Below are 24176 nucleotides of genomic sequence, written 5' to 3' on the forward strand. Positions count from 1 at the left end.
CTCTGTCCAGGGTAGAGGGGGGAAGGCAGGAGTAACCCCTGAGCACAGATTAGTATGTGTGTGTTCATATTTGCTTTTAAATGGACTTATATGCTAATGTGCATTTCAATTTTGTTCTGTTATACATTATCTGTATTACACTGCAGGGATAAGCATACTTCATGTGACAAGAAGTTCTCATTAAACAACCCCTTTACTTATTTACAATGTTCCAAATGATGCATTTTCAGCAAGGGACTCCAAAAAATCTCTTTCTTCAAATACATCCACACAATACTAAGTGTAATTTATTAACAAGGAATGTATGTAAAAAATCTTTACATTTAATGGATAACATAATACAGAAACAAAACATGGTTAGTCTTTACAGTGTATACAGAAATTTTCCATTAATTAGAGGCCACAGGCCTAAAGCAAATTTGCGTATCAGTAACCACTCTAACCCCCTGCATTGTTGGTAACAGCCTGCAGTCGTTCAGACATATTCGCTACATGCCCGTAGACTAAGCGAGGATTGCCCTGAAACAAGCACCAGTCTTCCATGGTGTGTTTCACCAGTTATTCGGGCGTCCTTTCCCTTTCTAGCTCTCATGACACCATATTAGCCCATAGGTTTTCAATTGGATTTACATCAGCCCATACTGGACCATTGGAGGAACTCCAGGTTGGGCTGGTTCGAAAAGCTCTGCTGAACGACACTGGCTGTATGTATTGGACATCTATCTTGGACAAAGAGAATGGAACCAGTGAAAGAGTAGTTCTTTTCTTGGAGGGATGGCAGAAAGTGTTCCTCTAATATTTCAGTGTATTTTGCTACAGTGAACTCGTCTGACGGATGGAAAGAAATCTTGAGATTTGTCAAGATGAGAGTGCTCATATTTTTTCTGTGCTGTATTACCAAACTTTCCAAGCTGATGCCACGTCCGAGGTGCGCTCTCAGTTGTAAGCATAGTCATCCCCACGAGTCGCCATGAACAGGCAACAAGAACGTATATGTCTCCGAGGAAGAATTGTAGGGTTACGAGAAGGTGGATCATCCATATGAGATATAGCTCACCAACTAGGGATATCTAAATCAACAATGGAAAGATGGCTATGAAGGTGGGAAGAAAGTGGTGATTTCCAAAACCGTGCACGTGGAAGACCAGGTCGCAAACTACACCTGAAGAAGACCATAGAATACAACAAGCTGTCCCTTCATAATCCTTTCACCAAAGCAGTCACTGTACAGGAAAAGCTACAGTTAGACGCGTCAGCCTGCACTGTTCAATGACGCCTTCATGACCAAGGGATTCACCACCATACACCTGCCAGAAAGCAACTCCTGACCGAGCAGCACCTTGCCAACAGACTGCTATTCGCCCAACAGCATGTGGAGAATGACCTTGTTTTCTGGGGACGGGTGGTCTTCACAGATGGGAAGACCTTCCGATCAGCTTCTCATGGCAAGATTCATTGTTGGAAGAGAAACAACACCAGGTAAGAAAAATACTGTCTTACAGAACTGTGGTGATAAGAATTAATGGAATGCGAATAACAAATTGGGGCGGTGTCGCAATGACTATTTCCATATGATATAGAACAATAGCAGTCAAATATTATAACTCCACCTATACTGTAGTTGCTAGTGAAAATGTTATTATTAAAAACAATGAACACTGTTCAGTATAAAACAATCCACTGTAATTACAGAAAAGCAAAGTTCTTAACTCCATACAATAAGGTGGCTTATATTAATTGCCTCGTAATCATGGTTTCAGTATATTTTCATTTTTGGAGTGTTACCTGTAATTCACTTGCTTGAACATTACATCATCAGTATCAGGTCTTCATCACAGTTTCTCATTTGTTGTCCATCTCAGCCAATTAAGAACAATATACACACATACACACATACACATGTAATAAACCTGCTTCCATGCACACAACGTACTGCAGAATTGCATGCTCATTGGTTCAAAACCTCCACATCCCATCCTCTGCAATATATGGCTGTTTGCCTTATAAAGGTTTTATAAAACTAGGTTCCGTATGTATCAATGATACTAATAGTGGTGCTAGACCCATAACTGCTTGGTTATCATGTTATTAGATAGAGTTTGTCATGTCATCAGGAAAACAAATTAGAATGGTCAAATCTTATAGTGCAGAACAGTCCATAACTATATTATTTATTTCCAGGTATTCTCAGCAAAATATGTATATGAAGAGGAACGCAGCGGTCATGTAACTTGCAATGTGTGGGCCTAGATCTACCTCCATGGCGCTTGTGACCTCATCCACATCCAAGGACAGTTTGCCGCAGCAAAATATCTTGTAGAATGGATGTTGGAGTGGCCCTGGTGAGAGAGGGTAGTGTTTGGAAACTCCTTGTACTGTTGTTTGCAGATGATACTGTGTTGTTGAGTGAAGATGAAGGGGAGCTGCAAGGCTTGGTGGATGAGTTAGGGAGTGTGTGTAAGAAATGGAATCTAAAGGTGAATGTAGGGAAGAGTAAAGTAATGGTCTTTGAGAGAGGTGAAGTCAGTGCATGTACAGTGAGGTTGGATGGTAAGGAAATGGAAAATGTGAGTACGTTTAAGTACTTGGGTAGTGTGATGAGTAAGGATGGAGGTTTGGAGGGTGAAGTGCTTGCAAGGGTACAACAAGGAAGAAAGGTTGCTGGTTCTTTGAAAGCAGTGATAAGAAACAGGGAAGTGAGCATGGAAGTGAAAAAGTTACTGCATGACAGTATTTTTATACCAACTCTAATGTATGGAAGTGAAGCTTGGACATTGTTTGATTGCACAAGTCAAGAGTGAGAGCAGTGGAAATGAGTTATTTAAGAGGAGCCTGTGGAGTCACATGGAGAGACAGGCTGACAAATGAGGAAGTGAAGAAGTGTTGTGGTGTGGATGTGGATGTGATAGGAAGCATTAGGAGGAACACACTGAGGTGGTTTGGCCATGTGGAGAGGATGGAGAGTGAGAGACTGACAAGGAGAATGTATGTGAGTGAAGTGGAGGGGGGGAGAGGGAGGGGGAGGCTGAGGATGAGATGGAGGGATGGGGTGGAGAGGTATATGAAAGAGGGGGGTGTGAGTTGGGAGCAGGGCAGTGTAATGGCGGGGGGCAGGGTGATGTGGAGGTGATTTGTTTGTGGCCACCCCATACGGGATTGAGGCGTCTGGCAGTAGAAAGATAGATAGATAGATAGAAAATACATTGAAATATTAGAGGAACACTTTCTGCCACCCCTCCAGGAAAAGAACTACCCTTTCACTGGTCTCATTCTCTTTGTTCATAATAGATGTCTAATACATAGACTTACAGCCCATGTCGTCCAGCAGTGGTTTACGAACCAGCCCAACCTGAGCCATGATTTTGAGAGAAATAAGTCAAATATTATGGTTGACTGACCAATTCGGTGGGTTGATCTTCGGCACATGATCACCTGTACAACAAACTACCAGCTGATCATGCTTCCTCCCCCCACTTGCGCACCAACAGCAACAAATATGGTGACATAAATAATAAACAATATTTACCTATACATGCAAAGCATAGAAGCAATTGCATTACCCAATATTTACTACTCAAAATATGCAATGACAGCAAGCATTTTTGTCATCATAACACCAGCCACTCTGAACATAAACTTGATGCGTCAGTTCAGCATATCAAGTCAGGGTTTTCACTACATTCACAAGCTGACAATATCATAGAAATTTTTGGGCTCGTAAATCTTCGAACTTGTCTGCCTTCACCACATTTACAGTATTTAGAGCTCTGTAATTTTGTGAAGATATTTGCACGTTTAACTAAATAATAACCACCATATAATGCTCATTTACTTAGCCATGGCTAAATATCAGGAAACATAGGAAGAATGGGGAGAAGTACTGGGAATCAGCTGAGCGGTGTTTATGTTTGCGATCCAACAGCAGCAGGTTGGAAGGGGGCAACACTGCTCCTAACCATTGTTGAGGCAAAGTCAACCTGAAGGGTCCCGGTTGGGATTTGATGACGTCACAATGGTGGATTTTGTCCTCGCCTGGACAAGAAAATGGCGCCCAAGTCAACATTATGACGTCAAATGGCAGCAGAAGTCAACCTTGGTTGACTTTTAAATCTTGCAAAATCACAGCTCTGGAGTTGCTGCAATGGCCCAGTATGGGCTGTAACGTAAATCCAATTGAAAACCTATGGGCTAATATGGTAAACTCTTGGGAACCAGGAAAGGAAAGGATGCCCGAACAACTGGTGAACACACCGTGGAACACTGGCGCTCGTTTCAGGGCAATCCTCGCTTAGTCTACGGGCATGTAGCGAATATGTCTGAACGACTGCAGGCTGTTACCAACAATGCAGGGGGTTAGAGTGGTTGCTGATACGCAAATTTGCTTTAGGCCTGTGGCCTCTAATTAATGGAAAATTTCTGTATACAATGTAAAGACTAACCATGTTTTGTTTCTGTATTATGTTATCCATTAAATGTAAAGATTTTTTACATACATTCCTTGTTAATAAATTACACTTAGTATTGTGTGGGTGTATTTGAAGAAAGAGATTTTTTGGAGTCCCTTGCTGAAAATGCATCATTTGGAACATTGTAAATAAGTAAAGGGGTTGTTTAATGAGAACTTCTTGTCACATGAAGTATGCTTATCCCTGCAGTGTAATACAGATAATGTATAACAGAACAAAATTGAAATGCACATTAGCATATAAGTCCATTTAAAAGCAAATATGAACACACACATACTAATCTGTGCTCAGGGGTTACTCCTGCCTTCCCCCCTCTACCCTGGACAGAGGGAAGGGGGGATCAGGATCAAGTCTACCCCACCTTTAGCCCTCAGATCCCCCACCCCCTCCAGATGCCAGTTAGTGAATAACCACAAATGTTCTCATGTCCTATAAACATTTCTAAACTGTCATTGCACACACTTTCAATGGCCAAGGTTTGGACTGTATTTAACAATAAACAAATACCATATTGAAGTGAATTCTCAAATTGTAGAGAACATTCACCATGGTGGTAATCCATTGTCGTGCCCAACACGATTCTGGGTTGCAGTGCTTGTCTTTTCACCTCCCCCAGCTCTCTCTCTCTCTGTAATAAATCAACCATCAATGGCATAACATTTGTCAACTATAAAAACATGTGCTAGAAAGCCATTAATAAAGTCCTGTGACAAATAATGTCTTACCATCATGTGCAGCATGTCAACAATGCACTCCTGAATAGTACTACTTTTTACAATACGAATAGAATCAACTACTGGAAGACATATCTGATATCTGTAATTTCATGTTACCATTTCCACAGCATATTATGACATATATTCACTTTAAATCACTTCAGCAGGCAAGCCTACACACCTGGTTTGGTAACACGGCATAGTAAGCATATAAGCACTCCTATATTGACGAATCTCGAGATTTGTTTTGATCTGTCTGACGAGTGAGCCCCTTAATAAAGATCCATGTTTGCACAACATTGTTACCAAGTGCAGCGAGCACCCTACCACTAAGTTTCTGAGCTAGGTATCCTCATTTCATATGTCGGCAACTGTACATTAAACATAAACTGCATTCCACCACTGGCACAGATCGTCACTGATACCCTGCACTATTCTGTACACTGCCTATACACTACTGTACATAGTAGGGAAAGCGTGGGTCAACTCACTGTATGTTACCTGTTACATTGCAGTAAATACTGTATTACATAACAGTGTACAGCAATGACAACAGTACAGAACAGCTGCATGTACATTACACTAGTGTTTAATGCACACAAACAGTGTGTGTGTTTGTGGGGGGGGGGGGACCCATTTCTTTTTTTTTTTTTTTATGTCCAACACTGGGCATAGGCTTCACAGCCTGCTTCCAAGGCCCAGTAGTCCTCCTTCATACTATACACCTCTACATGTCACCACTTCGGCAGTGACCTATCCCAAGGCCCAGTAGTCCTCCTACACCTCCACATGTCACCACTTCGACACTAACACCCACCGTCCATGTTGAATACATGCTAGGGCTGTCTCATACAGGACTGGTGTATTGGTATTAGCGGGGGTATTTTTACATGTCGGCGGGTCTTCTGGTAGATCAGTAAAGTCAGTTTTTATTAAATTCAAATCCTTAAACTGTTCCCTGCCCCAGCGAGGATTTAAACCTGGGTCTGGTAGGACCGCAGGCCACCTCTCTACCACTGTGCATCCATTCTATTACCAAACAAAGGTCGTTCAAAGAACATAATATTTGGCCAACTCAAGGTGGTCGTTAAAACTGAAGTTCATTCAAAGGGTTCGGTATATCGTCGGTTTACTGTATCTAAAGTCTCACATTGTATTATCATGGTTAATGGTGTCTTGGCTCAGTAGATCGTATGACATGTTGCATGAGGGATGACCTGCCACAAGTACCAATAATAGCTAAAGGGGCACTTCAGACTAAAGCACAAACAATTTTTTTTTTTTCTACAACCCACTTTTTAAAATTTTGCATTACCTTGGCACACCAGCCTAAGAGATAAAACATGTTTTCTGCCTCACTTGTTAGTGAATGGCACCATGCCTGGTTAACCCGCCAGGTCCCGTTGACGTATATATACGTCCACACGTTTTGTCACTGTCAGTCCTGTTGACGTATATAAACGCGCATCAATTGCAAGGTCCCTAATTTGCACAATTTTCAATTTTCGTGCATGATTTTTGGTACGTATACACGGGACACCATCCTCTACAAGATGCCAGGCAGGGACAATGCCTTACCCCACATGACCTCCCCCCCCCCGCACGCCACTGTCTCAGCAATTCACCTGTTACCAGTGACCTGGCCAGTAAAGACATGTCGTGCCACGGTACGAAATTCAGGGCCAGAGTGATTCCCCAATCGATGGCAATGTGGAGGACAAATTTTACATAGCATTAGAAGAAGAAACAGTCAGAAATGATAATCAGGTAATGTCGCCAAAAAAGGTCAGGTATATTGATGTGTTTGGTGAGTGAAACAATGCTTATATTGCCTATATTACTGTGTGAAAACCAATATACTCTCATACTACATATAAATTCGTACCAAATAAATAAATAAATACCGTTTATGAGTGGTGTGGAATGGTTACCCTCCGGTAGAACTCGTTTTCTTTGGAGCACCCTGATAGAAAACCCAGTAAGGGAAGAGGTACTGCTACCTGTATCGAGTATTTTAAACCTCAGGTGAGTGATTTCTCTATCAATTTTCGCTGTTTCTCACCAAAAGCGGAGGTGTGAGCCCCCAAAAAATTTTTTTCCAAAAATGGTTGGGATTGGGGGAAGTCAGTGGTGGAAAATCGGTTGGGACGGGGCGGGTTAAAGGCTGATTTCTTCTACAAGCTTTGCCACATTTATCATAACTATATCAGTGTTTTCACACTTGAATGAACTGTCAGGTGCCACATGAAAAAGAATTTTTTCCACACAGTTTTCCAGTCATCACATTTTCAAATTTTTTTCACTCCTGAACTGATACTGGAGAGGACATATTTATAACCATTTACCCTATTCATCACATTTGAATTTCTTCACTCCTTAACCCGAGGCGTCCCGTCGACGTATGGATATGTTGCAACATTTTGCATTTGCCAGTCCAGACGACATACTGGTACGTCAAGGAATTGCAAGGTGCATAATTTGCACAATTTTCAAATTTCGTGCTTAATTTTCAGTATGTATGGTCGCTCGACCTTCCCCTACCTGCCACCAGGCGGGGACACTCGGCGACCCGCGCTCACCTGCAGCTCGGTCACTCACCTGTTAGCAACGATCCTGCTCTGACATGGCGCATAGAGGTCTCTCCAAGGAGGAAATCCAAGCCACCCTGGACACCTTTACAGGCGACAGCGATTCCCCAATGGACGACGAGGTTGTTAACAAGGATTATGTGCAGCCAGAGGAGGTGGAAAGCAGTAGCAGTGACAAGGAAGTTCCGTCCCCCAGGAAACAGCGCTAAGTGACTTATCGTGCTGCTAGAGAGGGCCAGCCTGCACAAAAACAACGTGCAACCTCCTCTAGCCAGCCCCAACGTGATGTAGAGCCCGATTTTGATGATGAGGATGAGGACGGAGCCGTGAGACGTGCTGCCATGTGGTACGGCCGAGAAGTTATCACTCATCGTGGTCCCGAGCGCACACCACGTCGTACAAGCAGGTATGGGCCTAGTCTTTTGTTTGGGGAGGTAGGAAGTGCCATGGAAGGAGTGGGGAGTGAAAGGGAAAGTGCAAGGAGGAGTACTGAAAGTGAGAGTGGCGGGAGTGAGTCATCGCTCTCCCGTGGTGGTGTGAGGCGGTGGGGTGTATCACGTGGGCGAGTGAGGGTGCGTCCTGAATCACGTGGGGTTGTGATGAAGGGGGAAGGTGGGGAGGAACCACTCCCCAGCACGTCTTATGCTCCCGAATATACCCAGACACGTGGGCGAGTGAGGGTGGGTGCAGAGTCACGTGGTGATGTCATGGAGGGTGAAGGTGGGGAGGAACAACTCTCCAGCACGTCATATGCTCCCCAATATTCCCAGACTTCATCCCCACAGCCCCCTAATGTTCCACAAGGCCGTAAGGGTAAGGGAAAGGGGAAGGGTAAAGACTGAGGGAAGAGGAGTGCAAGTGGGGAGGCCCTTCGCACTCCTCTTCCCCAACCTCCCCCACCAGCATCTCCTCCCCACCCAGACGAAGGCGACGATGGGGAAGAGAGATTTGTTTCATGGAATTGGGAAGATGGGAGTAATTTTTCTCCCATCATTCACCCCTTCACTGAACAGGGGCGCGCTGGCTGCATTGCTCCCGGAATTCCCCCTAATTCCACCAAGCTGGATTTTTTCCACCTTTTCTTCAGTGACGGTTTTGTGGAGCAGATAGTTGACCCAAACAAACCGTTTTGCAAGCAGTCAGTGCCGTGAGAGTGAAAGATTGGGGACAAGGAGCAGGCTTTCTATCATAAATGATTACCCTGTCTCCATTTCAGAAATGTTTATATTTTTTGCCCTGGTCCTTTTGATGGGTATTATACAAAAGAACAGAATTCTGGCATACTGGACAAGGGACCCTGTTATGCTGACATCAATATTTGGCAAAGTCATGAGCTGTAATTGCTTCCAACAAATTCTAAGTCGCTTCCACTTTTATGATGCTGATGATCCTGCAAATGCGAATGGCACTGATAAGATGAGGCGAATTAGGTTGGTCTTTGATCACCTGAGGCAAACATTTCATTCGTCATTTTATCCCTACAGAGACCTCGTCATGGACGAGAGTCTCGTGTTGTGGAGAGGCAATATTTCATTTCGGCAGTACATACCCAGCAAAAGGCACCGTTTTAGGTTCAAGATCTTTGTTATGTGTGACCGTAGGACTGGTTATGTGCAAGACATAGTCTTGTACACCGGTGCACAAACAGACATAATAGAAGATCGGAGTATTGGACTGTTGGGAGCAGTGGTAAAGACAATGATAGAAGACTACCTTCATCGTGGTCACGTCCTTTACCTGGACAATTGGTACACTAGCCCTCTTCACGCTTGTTATCTATACTGTGCAGGCATGACACGGGAATCTGTGGTACCGTAAAGGTGAACTGGCATCACATGGTCAAGGTGGGGTGGAAACTTGACAGAAATGAGGTTATCTTCTTCCAGGCAAACAACATACTTGCAACTGTGTGGAACCATAATAGAGAAGTCAGCCTCTTGTCCACGGTTCACCGCCCCTTGATGCACTGTACTGATTCCGTTGATTACCGAAGCGAGAACAGGCGCCACATATGGAAACCTGAGCGTGACCTAGATTATAACATCAATATGCGCCTGATGGACCAGTCAGACTCCATGATATCAATGGTCGAGTGTGCCAGGACCACGATGAAGTGGTATAAGAAGCTTTTCTTTCACTTGCTAGATATTACTGCTCTGAATTGCCACTGTAATGCCACAAATTTAGTATTCATGTAAATGTTTAGAGGTACTGTAATTTCTAAGTTAGATAGAATGTAATCTGAATACTAGTCTATAAGGCTCCTGTTCTAAGTAGTAGATCATGTGTTAATGACTGATGTAGGGATAACTTTATTTTTATATGTATATATCTCTGTATCTATGCATAGGTAGTGTAACTGGGAGTGTTGAGCTATGGGAGTTCACCCATCTGGTAGGTAACGAATAACAGATGTAGGCAACATCCCCTTGCTTGTGGTGTGGCGTTGCCGGGTGCCAAGTTTAAACCTTAAACAGAATAATAATGGGTATGCAATTCTTTCCGTATCATTGTTGTGAAATGCTTACTAATGAAGCTGCTAGAATCCAAATATTTGAAATTAATAGTCAGAAAAGGCAAAGATAATGTAATTTATGAGGATCAAGTAGTTCCGCTTGCCTTAGCCGTCACTAGATGGCATAAGCTACCTCAAACTCAGGGTGGGATGGCGGTAAATTCAGTATTTAACTGTAGTAAGGAATGAATCCAAAAATTTCCCCAATTCAATCAAAAGTCCTAACGTCATGTGTACTCTATTATATAAATAGTGAAGAGAATTAAAACCCACTATATCGCAAAAACACAGTCTCATTTGAACAGCAGTAGCGTCCCTACGTGCCCAGTTAAGCCGCATTGGCTAACCAGACGTTGTGGGTAACAGACGTTGTTTCAGGTGAGCTGTACACATTCCTCCTTTCTCCCCCCTTGCTTGTTTTAATTCTTGCTTGTCGTGAACAATATGAAGTAATAGCTTAACGTAGACATTGGCTAACCAGACGTTTCGGGTAACAGACGTTGCTTCAGTCCACAGACACCGTGACTTTGAGGTTGACGAGGCCATCATGTGATATTGCCCATAGACTTTTTGTACACACACACTTACACTACCCACAAATAGATTTATAACTGAATGTAGTAGCAATTGAATAATGAATCAATCAGGTGAAATTTTTTTTTTTTATAGTAGATAATGTACAGAATTTTGAAAGTTAATGTGATCAGTAACGGAAAAGCGAATTTAACTCATCAACCGTTTTTTTTCTCTTCTTTTATTAATAGGTTAGAAATATTAGGAGTGTTAAAGTGAATTTAGTGGATGTAAGGATGAGGTGGAGGGATGGAGTTGAGAGGTATATGAGGGAGGGGGGGGTGAGTTGGGGGGAGGGGAGTCAAATGGTGGGTGACAGAGTGACTTGGAGGCGTTTTGTCTGCGGCCACCCTTTGCGGGATTAGGGCGTCGGGCTATAGATAGATAGATAGAAGGATATGTAATTTCGAACTGTTCCTCGAGGCTAAGCAAGCCCAAGTGATTATGAAATATTAGTGAATTGTGTGATGATTTTAGACTGGCCCGACGTAAAAGTACATGAGTGAATATTTTTGGTTCGAGGCTATGCCAGCCCGAAAAGACAGTCCATGTCATTGAATGTCCCAGTCTTGAGGCCATTGACGAGCCCAAGAATAACTGATAATCGAGAATGAAATGTGATGAACTCAGGAGTCACTGTTCTATCTATCTATCTATTGCTAGACGCCTCAATCCCGTTTGGGGTGGCCACAAACAAATCGCCTCCAAGTCGCCCTGTCCCCCGTCATTTCACTGCCCTGCTCCCAACTCACACCCCCCTCTCTCATATACCTCTCCACCCCAACCCTCCATCTCATCCTCGGCCTCCCCCTCCCTCTTCCCCCCTCCACCTCACTCACATACACTCTCTTCATCAGTCTTTCACCCTCCATCCTCTCCACATGGCCAAACCACCTCAGTGTGTTCCTCATAACGCTTCCTATCACATCCACATCCACACCACAATGCTCCTTTATATCCTCATTCGTCAGCCTGTCTCTCCACGTGACTCCACAGGCTCCTATTAAATAACTCATTTCCACTGCTCTCACTCTTGACTTGTGTCCTTCCAACAATGTCCAAGCTTCACTTCCGTACGTTAGAGTTGGTATCACAATGCTGTCATGAAGTAACATTTTCACTTCCATGCTCACTTCCCTGTTTCTTATCACTGCTTTCAAAGACCCAGCAACCTTTCTTCCCTGCTGTACCCTTTCAAGCACTTCACCCTCCAAACCTCCATCCTTATTCATCACACTACCCAAGTACTTAAACGTATTCACATTTTCCAATTCCTCACCATCCAACCTCGCTGTACATTCACTAACTTCACCCCTCTCAAAGACCATCACTTTACTCTTCCCTAAACTCACCTTTAGATTCCGTTTCTTACACACTCTCTCAAACTCATCCACCAAGCCTTGCAGCTCCCCTTCGTCTTCACTCAACAACACAGTATCATCTGCAAACAACAGTACAGGGAGTTTCCAAACACTATCCTCTCTCACCAGGGCCACTCCAACATCCACTACCCTACCTTGTACCTCTTTTATTACCCCATCCATGTACAGACTGAACAACCATGGAGACATGACACATCCCTGTTTCAAACCAACTTTCAAAGAGAAAAATTCACTTAGTTCACCATCCACACGCACTGCAGCCTTCGCACCACTGTACATACTCTTCACAGCATTCAACAACTTCCCATCTAGTCCATAAATTCTTAACACTTTCCACAATCCTTGTCTATCCACCCTGTCATATGCTTTCTCCAAATCCGTGAAAGCCGCATACAACTTCTTTCCCTTCTCTAGAAACTTTTCCACTAAAGATCTAAGAATGAATATCTGATCTACACAACCTCTTCCCTTCCTAAAGCCTCCCTGTTCTTCTCCAACTAATTTCTCTGTTCTTTCTCTAACTCTGTCATTGTTAAATATTCAAATTGTTTCGCTTGGTAACAGTACTGTATTACTATCGCCCAAACTAGTACTTAATTTACAACTCTTTTCATATTATTAACCCCTACACCGCGGGCATGTTTACCGATGTTTTGCGTGTGTGCGGGGTTATTCGGGCTCCGACAGACTCTCAAAAAATATTTGCCAAAAATCAGTTATTAGTCCTAGAATATTAAAATTATATATGCTTATGGCACATACCTTCAGCTTTCTCCTGGAATGTTTGTTGAGCCTTCGTCAGGTTACCGTAGGACTTGTGGAGACCTCTGAAGTTGGGTAACGAAGTCTCCACTTTACACTTCCCGACAACCCATAATATGATTACCACAGCCAGATATTAACACTATAAACACTACTCTATGATTTTCAAGTAGTTTGGGATCCATACTCCAAAAAAAAAAAAACACTGTGAAAGCAATGAAAATTATGAGCGCGTCTGACTGCCGCACTTGCGTTAGTTCGCTCTTGGTACTCTGTCATTTATTATTCATAAAACCCCTCACACTTTATATTTCTATTACTATATAACACTTATATATATATCTACAGTCTTTATCCATACGTTTCCTTCAGTAGTATTAGTTTATTGTCACTGTAGGGATTCAATTTCTTTCAGTAAAATATGTAGCATTCACTTTTTCGTCCTGTATACTGACATTGAGAGTGAATGTCACTTTCATCTTCACTCTCATAACTCATAGCATTCAGACATGCTAGAGTGAAACTTTCACTTTCATTACTCCTGGGGTATATACTGTACTCGTATTCTTATAATACTACTCATTTACATTTCTATTTACGTTCTCTATTTTATTTACGTTATTTACATTTCTATTTTATTTACACTGTGTTATGTACTGTCACTTGAAGTAACTTATAAAACTATTTTCCATTGTTCACGTATATTTACATTCATTACTTTCACTTGCTGTTTACACATTATTTACAATTCCACTTGCACTGTTTTACTCAATAGAAAGATCGTAGTCACTCTTTTATCAATTGTCAGCCCTTTACCTCTTTCCACACGAGGTTTAGTAGGGGGTAAAGGTCACAGGGCCCTTTGCATGGGGGTGAAAAAAGGCCCTGAAGTCAGCAAGAGGATGAGCCGTACCTCCTCTTCGGAAGATGAGAGAGAACTGATAAAGGAGGGCCGGCCCGGGTTGAGGCCTACTTAGGGGTTATTCAGTACTACCAATGTAGCTCTTGAAACAGCTATGTATTTCACTGAAATGATTGGCAGGAAATCTAGACAATACATTATAAATTAGGTAGTTCCAGGTGAATGTAAATATCACTTAGGCTTCTCCCTTCCCTCCTTATATGTATATTTATTACGAAAATAGATTATATGGCATATTTCAAGGGGAAAAAAACAGCGAAAATTAGCGAACGAGTGAACGTGAGGTGTTGTCAGGTGATAATTAGCCAATTCCAGGTGTATGGCACTCTCACTTACCTTATTTCTTTCTTGTATATATTATTTGGTATAAGAATAGGGCATAGGGCTTATTTCAATGGATGAAATCAGTGAAAAATTCCAGGGAAGATTTACTTAGCGTAGCACGGCCGGGCAGGCGAGAGGATAGTGTAATGGAGGGGGGGTAGGGAGGGGAGGCAAGAACGGGGAGAAATGGCTAAATTGTCAACAATGGATGGGAGTACAGATGAGATTAGGAGTGCTGACTAGTGTTGGACATTGGCAGTACTGATAGATGATACAAGCCCCCACTTGGAAGCACGGGTGAATTCAAAATAACACAGAATCACCAAAGCGACGCCCCGCGGTATGATCCCTTGCTCCCAAGCGTCACAAAAGTGACGCCCCGCGGTTAAGGGGTTAAAGGTCATGTAATTCAAAAAAAAAAAAAAAAAAATGTCTTGTTTAACAAGTATAGATTTATTAAAGTAAAGTAAAGTATATGCAATTTTGATATCCAACCAAGGGAATTTTGTCCCCTCACGCATGACTCACTCCCCTTCCAGTTCAAGATTCCTCCGCTTTGGGAACGACTAACTTATTCTCGACTCGGTTAAAAATACAAACGCTACCGAAAATATCCTTTATGCAATTAACCTTTATCATTCAAAGTCAAAGTTAATCCCCCCCCCCTTCGTTTTTTCTTTAGTGAATACTTTATCAGTCATTGAGGGGAGACTAAGTTGAGTACCCTTTGTATTATCAACAAGTAAGTTAAACAGAACAAACCTGATAAATAATGATGGGATAAAATTACCATCATTACACTGGGGAACAACAACGGTGAGAAATCCAATTTCTCATCGTTACAGCCACCACCTTCACGCCATGACAACAGGAGTTCAGGAAACCTTTGATGGGTTTGTGAGGGAGCTAACAAGAGAGATGTTTTCCCGGTATGTGGCTGAAAAGCCCCAACACCGAACCCGCACTGCCCCTGTCGCTCAAACTCCCCTGAGAATATCCGCCCGCCATTTCCCCACTCCTATCCCTCCCCAGCCAAATAGACCTAGGCCCCAACGCAGGTGTCATGTGTGTAGCAATTCCCTGGTGAGACCCACCACTCAGAGGAAAGACACCCGCTATGAGTGCGTGGAGTGTAAAATGGGTCTCTGTATTCACCCATGTTTCAGCGAGTATCGCACCTTGATGCACTTTTGATATGGTTTGAATGCGATAGGAGGCTGATACTCAGAAATAAATGAAACAAACAGATGCTCAGTGTAATTATAAGGCCCATAGATCTGTAAATAGTTGTATAAAGTGGAAACGGGTGTAATATAAGTGGAAAATTAGTATGTAAGAGTATAAATATGATCTAAGTGGAAACATACCTAGCGAGGGTAAATTGATGCGATATTCTGACGCTCAGTGGAATGAATAAGGCCCGTAAGTATGTAAATATTTGCATGAAAAATGCAAACGGGTGTAATATAAATTGAAAGTTTTGTAAGTGCTGCAATTTATTCTAAGTCAAAATATTCCTAGCAAGTGTATATAATATAGATGCGATATCCTGACGCTCAGTGGAATGATTAAGGCCCATAAATATGTGGGAAATATTTTCCCCCAGAGCAGTTGTGCTCTCTAAATTTATCATAGTTTATCCCTGGTTAAAGGCAGAGGACGTAGAGACTGTTGTTAATTATTCAAGCGGTTTTAATAACCCAGAAACGACGTTCTCTTTAATAATTCTTGTTACTGATAAATTAAATGCTACTGCATTTAACCCCCGTGGACAACTATGCATTGTAAATACATGTAATTATGTGGTATTTTCCACTGACCTAAGCTGCGTCTGCGCGATAGGTGACGTGGCAAGCAGGGAAAGATTCCCCTGTTAAGTCAGATGTGGAATTAAGATATTTACATAGTTAAAGGGAATAATTGGTCTAACTTTAATTTAAGTGGAACTAAGATTAATTTGTTAGATTTGCCCTGTACATATCATGATGTAATTTGACTGTATTTAGTACTGTAATTAAGTAAAAGTTGGCAACCTACCATTCTATGAGGGAGATAGAATTGCCGCGTTCACTCACTCTGTTCCTAGTCGCTCTCAAGCTAGGTTGTACATACGCACCATAAGGACGCTTGCTTCCCCAAGCAACGATACCAGGCAGCCTCATCGTCATCGGTTAACGATCACTCCCTCTTCATATACCTAAGTAACCTTTACGAATTGGCCAATTCAAGGGGGGATTAGCGAAGAGATAAGATAGAAGATAGTATTGTAGGTGAGTTAAATTTAATTTACGTATCACCTAACTCTGAGACTTGTTTGATTTACTTAGACAACTTTAGGGAAGAGTAACGACCTACGAGTTGTGTAGCGAGAAAATTCTTGCATAGCGGTGTCCCGGCAGGGATACCGACTTGGATACATTAAACATTTCTCACATTTTGGTGCCCAGAAAGAGGGCCCCGATTTGTTTAACAGAACTATTCAACATTTTTCACAAAATATGTAAATAGGAGTCTACAAGTGGAAAAGGGTGTAATATAAGTGAAAAATTAGTATGTATGTGTGTGAGTATTATCTTAGTCAAAACATTCATCACGAGGGTATTTTGGTGCAATATTCTGACACTCAGTTGAATAAATAATGCCAATAAATATTTACAGTACAGTATTGGGTGTAAACGGGTGTAATGTCAGTGGGAAAGTATACTGGGAGTGAAAAAATAAGTAGAAGTTGAAACACGAGTCGTAGAGATTGTGCTTGCTACGTGAATATGCGCTAGCATTTCACTACATGCCCTCGTAATGAATATAGATAATTGAAAAGATTTACAGTGGTGGAGGAAAGGTTTTAGGTAAAGAAAAAAATATTATGAAAGTGATAAAACTACATGGTATGTTGAGATACGAGTCATAGCGAGTGCGCTGAGTAAGCAGATGTGCGCTATAGTTATGCTACATGTCATCGTCATGAATGAAAACAGCTGAAAACATTTACATACAGTACAAAATGGTAAGATGGCATTGAAACAGTTGTATACAAGTAGAAAAAATGATATGTTGACTGAAACAAGAAACTTAGCACATAGCGTGTTACCACTCTGACCAAACTCGCTATGCTCGCGCTAAGCTACAATGTTTACTTTTCATACATAACTCATTGAAAACCATTATATTGTTATTGTTTATTAGATCAAATTCAATAAATGTAAGGTGTTCTTTGTGGTTTCTCCCAAAATTACCTACCATAGAAAGCGTGAGCACCTCACACATCAGTGACAGAATACGATGCAGTACCCTCGCGTCCAACACGCGTTTGTCCAGCACGATTCGCGTCCGGCATGGAAAGCAAAAAATTAGTACGATTTAATACAATTTAATTACTGTAATATGGGTGCATTAGCATAACGCACACGGAGCTCCGAGAAGTGGGTGAAATCCGCAGAGTACGCCTCTAGCACGATCACCCCCTCTCCAACAAGGTCATACTGGACGTTCCTGTGATGCTGACAGCCAATCAAAACTTCTGATCAAGTTGCCTCCCCCACTCTCTATCGTGACCTGATCGTGATGTCGCCCAATCAAAAATGCTTCTGCTCTCACGTGATGTTTTGTTTAAATTTCTCCCCCCACAGTGCCACTCAGTCACATAATTCGCATTGGAAAGTGCTTTTTTCTTGCTGCATTTTCTGCCCTTGTTACTGCATTTTTTCCTGCTCACGATGCCTAGGAAGCCTTCTGAGAACCCCAAGAAGTGGCAGCACCTCCCTCAGGCCACCAAGCTAGAAATCAAGAGGAAGAAGAAAAGGGAGAGGAAAGTGGACATCGCCAAGGACTACGACGTGAATGAAGCCAGCGTGAGGACCATAATAAAACACCAAGACAAGATCCTGGCAGCAGTGAAGGCTTACAGAGTGCTAGGACAGGCAGAAGCAGGACCTTCCATGGATGTGGATGAGGATAGTGATTCTGAGTGTGATTTCGCAGGATTTATGAGGGAGGATGAGAAGAAGCAGCAGCCATTACCCGCTAGTGACGCCAGCAGCCATCCTCCGTGAACCCAGTAGGACTACCTACAGCCTTGGATACCACCTTCCATTCCCAGCAAGCCCACGAACACTATCCTAAATGGTTAGTTTCATTCATAGTACAGCACCATTTATTATAATTACAGTAGTACCAATATATGTAAAAGTATATGGTAGGTATTTAGGGTGACTTTTCCTAGGGTTGCTGACATAATTCATTTTTCCCCATAAGCTCTGTTGTTTGTCCAACACGGGACCTGTGCATGACAATATTACCGAGTTGGACGCGAGGGTACTGTACCTGGCGTGGGGGACCTCACCTGTTCCGACCACTTATGGACCACGGTAAGCCCTTTCTTGGTGATTTTCCTTTGTTTCTCAACAAAAGCGGAAGTTTCAGCCAAAAAAAAATAAATAAAAATTCCAAAATAGCTCGGGATTGGGGGGTGTCGGAGGTGGAAAATAGCTTGGGACATGACGGGTTAATGAATTAAACAGAGTTGAGTGACATCAACTGAGTCAACTGTTTACCACATTCAGTACACTAGAAACTCTTCCCTCCACAATTATTTAATAAATGTCTGGTGAGATCACTTTTCCTACCAAAATGCTTCCCACATTCATCACACTTGAAATTCTTCACCCTTGAATGAATTACCAAGTGTTGAGTAAGACCACTCTTCAGTGCAAATCGTTTACCACATTCATCACACTTGAAACTCTTCACTCTTGAATGACTTAATAGGTGTCTGGTGAGATCACCCTTCAGTGCAAATCGTTTACCACATGCATCACACTTGAAATTCTTCACCCCTGAATGAATTACCAGGTGTTGAGTGAGACCACGCTTCTGTGCAAATCGTTTACCACATGTATCACACTTGAAATTCTTCACTCCTGAATGATTTAACAGGTGCTTGGTGAGATTCCCCTTCTCTTTAAATTGTTTACCACATTCATCACACTTGAAATGTTTCACTCCTGAATGACTTAACAGGTGTCTGTTGCGATCACACTTCTGTGCAAATCGTTTGCCACATTCACCACACTTGAAATTTTTCACTCCTGAATGAAATAATAGGTGTTGGGTGAGACTAAACTTGTGTACAAATTGTTTACCACATTCATCACATTTGAAATTCTTCGCTCCTGAATGAACAACTGCATGATGGTTAAGACTGTTCTTAAAACGAAATACTTTACAACACTGAAAACATCTGAACTGGTTAACTTCAGCTGGGGACACTGTATCCAGGACAGTCTCACTGTCACTGAGGGATATTTTGTCACCCACCTCACACTCCGACTGTACATCTACTTCTTCCTTTACCACCTCCATTATTTTGTCACCCACCTCACACTCTGACTGTACATCTAGTTCTTCCTTTACCACCTCCATTATTTTGTCACCCACCTCACACTCCGACTGTACATATGGTTCTTCCTTTACCACCTCCATTATTTTGTCACCCACCTCACACTCTGACTGTACATCTAGTTCTTCCTTTACCACCTCCATTATTTTGTCACCCACCTCACACTCCGACTGTACATATGGTTCTTCCTTTACCACCTCCATTAATTTGTCACTCACCTCACACTCTAAATTTACATTTGGTTCTTTCTTTACCACCTCCATTATATCATTCCTTCCACTTCTCTCAACTTCCACCTTCCACTATACAGGCAGACCCAGTTTAATGATATAATTGGTTAGGTAAAACCCCATCGTTAGGCAGGGTACTGCATATCGGGGTACTTTTAACATGTAAAGCAATGTGGAGCGTTTACCAGCCTTAGATTTCCTCCCAAACCAAGCCCAAAACCCACCCAAATGAGCCCCAAAGCAAGTTTAAATACAATCTAAATGACCTAACAGTTGTCTAAGAAGCTAACCTAAGCCAAACACCTGTAAATAACTCACTAAAACCAACAAATAAAATCTGAAAATCATCAAATATGAGTCTGGAAAAAATCAAGCTTAGTAAACTGTACCCCAAAATGACAATGCTCACCCGCACCTATGGCTAAAACACATTAATCTAAGTCTGAAAACCGTTTATAAATCAACCTAAACACACAATTTTAGACTAAAATATCATCAGAATCAGTTTTTAAACAAAATCAAAACCCATTGTTAAACCAGGGTCTGGCCATCGTTAGGCGGGGTAAGGTAATATTTCTACCCCCATTATTAAGCAGGGGTATCGCATCTAGGGGTATTGTATATTGAGGTATTGCTGTACTTTGGTTACTCTACCTTGGTATTAATCTTACTGTGTACTACCAGTAGGATGACTTACCTTTGTTGTACCAATGTTCAGTCATAAGATGCTCCCATTACAACTGAACAGTAACTGTCAAAAATTCATCACTATTACTGGATAATAATTGTAATTACATAAAAAGGATAAAATTTCAACACAGACTATTATTCCTTCACACCTTTGACCGTGACCTATCATTACAGGGTCTAAATTCCTAAAAAAAAATGTGCTAATTATAACTTTGTTGTTCCTTTTCAAATGGGAAATGACCAAGAAGTTTCCATTTTTTTTGTGTGTGATAATGGTAAAAAATGCAGCTTTCTCTACAAGAAAATTGTGATTCCCTGAGAAAAAAATGCAATAATAATTAATTTTTGCTATTGTGTAGTTTTGCAATAATGATGAGATTATTTAAGTCAATCAAGATTTTTCACTTGTATATCTACACTAGACACATGTACACTGTTTGTTGGCACATAAGAGAGATCAAAATTTACTGTATTTGTACAAGAAAATTGTAATTTTCTGAGAAAAAATGCAAAACTAATTATTGATATTCTCTAATTTTGCCATAATTATGAGATTATTTACTTCCGTCAAGGTTTTTCACTAGTACGGTATATATACACCAGACACATGTACACTGTTGTCACATAAACAAAATCAAAACTTACTGTATTTATACAAAACAACAGATGTGTGGATGGAAATTTGTTTTTTTGCAGCTGTGGACTGTAGTCGCCTGACATGTCATGAAGAATAATTAGTAGGGTGGCCACAGTCACCTAACACGGCCAAAGGATTAAATATTGCTAACATATGAATAATTCAGAACTGTAACTTTAAACATATAGGCCATCACTACTAAGTCAAGCTGTCAATTCAGACTGATATTACCACCATCTTCCTCATTTCAACAGATGTTACCTATTGTCTCTGCAGCAACAGATACTGCAAAGAATACCACACCAGGTATATCATCCAAGATCAGCTCCTATGTGGGAAAAACAAATCTTCCACATGACACTACATGGATAATAACCCATAAGTTGTTGGCTGAGGTACCTCTTGTTGAATGTGCTAACACAACATAAGATGTGCCCTCAGTCCTGTTTCATCCTTATTATCCATTACTCAGGCAGCACCCTGATGATGACAGTGTTTACGACTGCTTTACAGCTCTGACACCAGCTGTGAACCTGGAACAACAGCTGCCATTAGACCAGCATGTCTATCAACTTAATACAGTAACACTGTCCAGTGAACCCTAATTTTGCATGGAGTTCATTTATGCTGTGAAGGGAGAGAAAAAAAATCAGATTCATTTATATGGTTATTCAATTTGCACAGCAATAAAGGACATATGGAAATGTATTAAAAAAAAAAAAAAAAAAAAAAAAAAAAAAAAATGCTGTCTTTGTCTTATGAAGAGCTGGTTTGCAAATCTCTGTGTACAACATGAACTGTTATAAAAAAAAAAAAAAAAGCAATTTATTTAACATTTAATATCACTTTACTGTGACATTCATGATCAATACATCTTTAACCCTTAAAATGCGACGTTCCTTCCATGAGTAATCATCAAGTAACTCTTATATTACATTTGGAATGTATTCTGAAATTCCTGCCAACTCATTACTGTGCATCAGAGACATGGATACCATCAATGGTGGAACAGTTTGACAGTAAGCCACACTATACTGGAAGCATTCCTGTACTAAAAAAAAAAAAAAACTTTTTAGAGAGCCAAAAGAGGGACCCTTGGGAAAATTTATTATTCACTTTTCCCCAATATAAAAATAAAAGAGGGATTCTTAAGGTTCTTTCTGTGCAGATTCCATTTGCACAATGCACAGTATAACTTGGTAATACATTAGTCATGCAAAACAGTGGTTTACAGTACAACACTTCATACAGACAGAGCCAGAAAAATCAACATGAAGATTTGAGTTTTGGCACAATCATTACCTTTTAGTTGGGGTCTGCAGAGTCCACATCAGCTCCTTTGATGAACTGACTGCAAGCAGCCTTGTGCATGTCCAGTTGCTCTCTCACCACACACCTGAATAACAGATCACTTCATTACATACACAACAGTACAGACTGTCTAGCGGACAAGTACTTAATGTTACATCAATGCAACGATGTAATACTTTTAGAAGTCATTGGCCTGGAATCAACAGATTAATGTGCACTTTCTGAGGAAATACAGAAACCAGTAAAGCTTATATGTAAGTACAGGGTATTCCTAAAACAAAGATACATACAGCATTTGTAATTACATAATTTAAACAATGACTGAAGGTAGTAGGTGGTGGCAACCATCATCCACTCACTTGATGTATGGTAGTACTGAACTTCTCCCTTCCCCCTTCTCATTTTATTCCTGTGTCTGCCTTCCTCTCATCTTGCCTCTCCCTTCCTTTTCTGTTACTTGTTATTACTTTCCTTTCCATATCAGGTGGCTCTATGATCAGTGACAAGCCTAATAGTTTCCTATAACCCATGAAACCATTACAACTCTGGTTGGTAACAACCAGATTACAGGGTAAAGTGGAGCCTGCTTTGGTGCCCCTATTAACTGGGTGGAGAGATGCAAATGTGGCATTCATTCAGGAACCAAACCATACTATTCCCCACACCTTGCTTGGGTTAGGCACTGTCAGCCACAAAGGAACATCAGGTCATTGCATGGGACAACCCTCTAGTGTTGCTTGCATGTAGCTGATGGGTCTGCTTTGCCTGACAGTCTGGGGTTGATCAGCAACAAAAAACAACCACTGACTGTATCACACATCTGGCAAAGTCCTATGTGGTGAATATGGGTGCCAAGCTACTCCACCTAGAGCCACCTCTGCATCACTAAACAATAGGTAGCTACTGATTGGTCTCATATTTGTTTCCTAATGCAGACTGGATGCTTCCAATACCAGCCTAGTGCTGTTATACTGACTTATTGTACATTCTGTCGCCGCTAAAACCCTGTAGAATCATAGGACTGACATTCTACGTTCTGTCACCGCCAAACTGCTTTAGAATTATAGGATGTTAAAAATGGCAACTGCACTGGATTCAGTCATACGAGGTGCTATCCAAAATTTTCAGGACAGGGATCACAACACCTAAACGGATTGTAGTAGCGCGATGCACCTCTAGGTGGCAGTACTAACATGCATTGTGAGTCAGTGAACCACACGGTGAGGAGCTAGGTGGACGTAGGGATTTGTGACATTCATTCAACAACTTCAGGAAAAATATATTGGAAAGCAAAGGGATCTGTACTTTTTGTTGATTTGGAAAGGGCCTTTGACAGAGTCCCTAGAGAGGTGGTGACGTGGGCAATGAGAAAGCCTGGGTTGGAGGAGTGGCTGGTTAGGGTGGTTACGGCCATGGATGTGGGTGCTCACACCCAAGTAAGAGTGAATGGAGAATTGAGTGACGAGTTTTCCGTGAATGCTGGTGTGCTTCAGGGGTCAGGTTTGTGTCTCATATTGTTTATCACAGGACTTCAAAAATGGACTCCCATGGGAGATGTTGTATGCTGAGGATTTGGTGTTGATTGCAGAGAATGAAAGGGAGGCGGAGGAAAGAGTTAGGAAGTAGAGAGATGGTACGGGGCATAAGGCCTTAAGGGTAAAT

General features: G+C 41.6%; 1 protein-coding gene across 1 annotated transcript in view; it reads right to left on the reverse strand.

The window, feature by feature from the left end:
- The window catches only part of LOC145391475 (uncharacterized), a 148873-nt gene that overhangs the window by 119248 nt on the left and 5449 nt on the right, over window positions 1-24176 (reverse strand). The window contains exons 3-4 of the mRNA XM_080266086.1: window positions 21465-21531; window positions 19009-19335 (exon numbers count right to left, since the gene is read on the reverse strand). Coding sequence (XP_080122212.1) covers window positions 19009-19335; window positions 21465-21531 — 394 coding nt within the window. The remainder of the gene's footprint in view (window positions 1-19008; window positions 19336-21464; window positions 21532-24176) is intronic.

The sequence above is a fragment of the Coenobita brevimanus genome, chromosome 18, assembly GCF_032717465.1.
Source record: "Coenobita brevimanus isolate Jiangsu-jjx chromosome 18, ASM3271746v2, whole genome shotgun sequence".
Taxonomy (NCBI): Eukaryota; Metazoa; Arthropoda; class Malacostraca; order Decapoda; family Coenobitidae; genus Coenobita; species Coenobita brevimanus.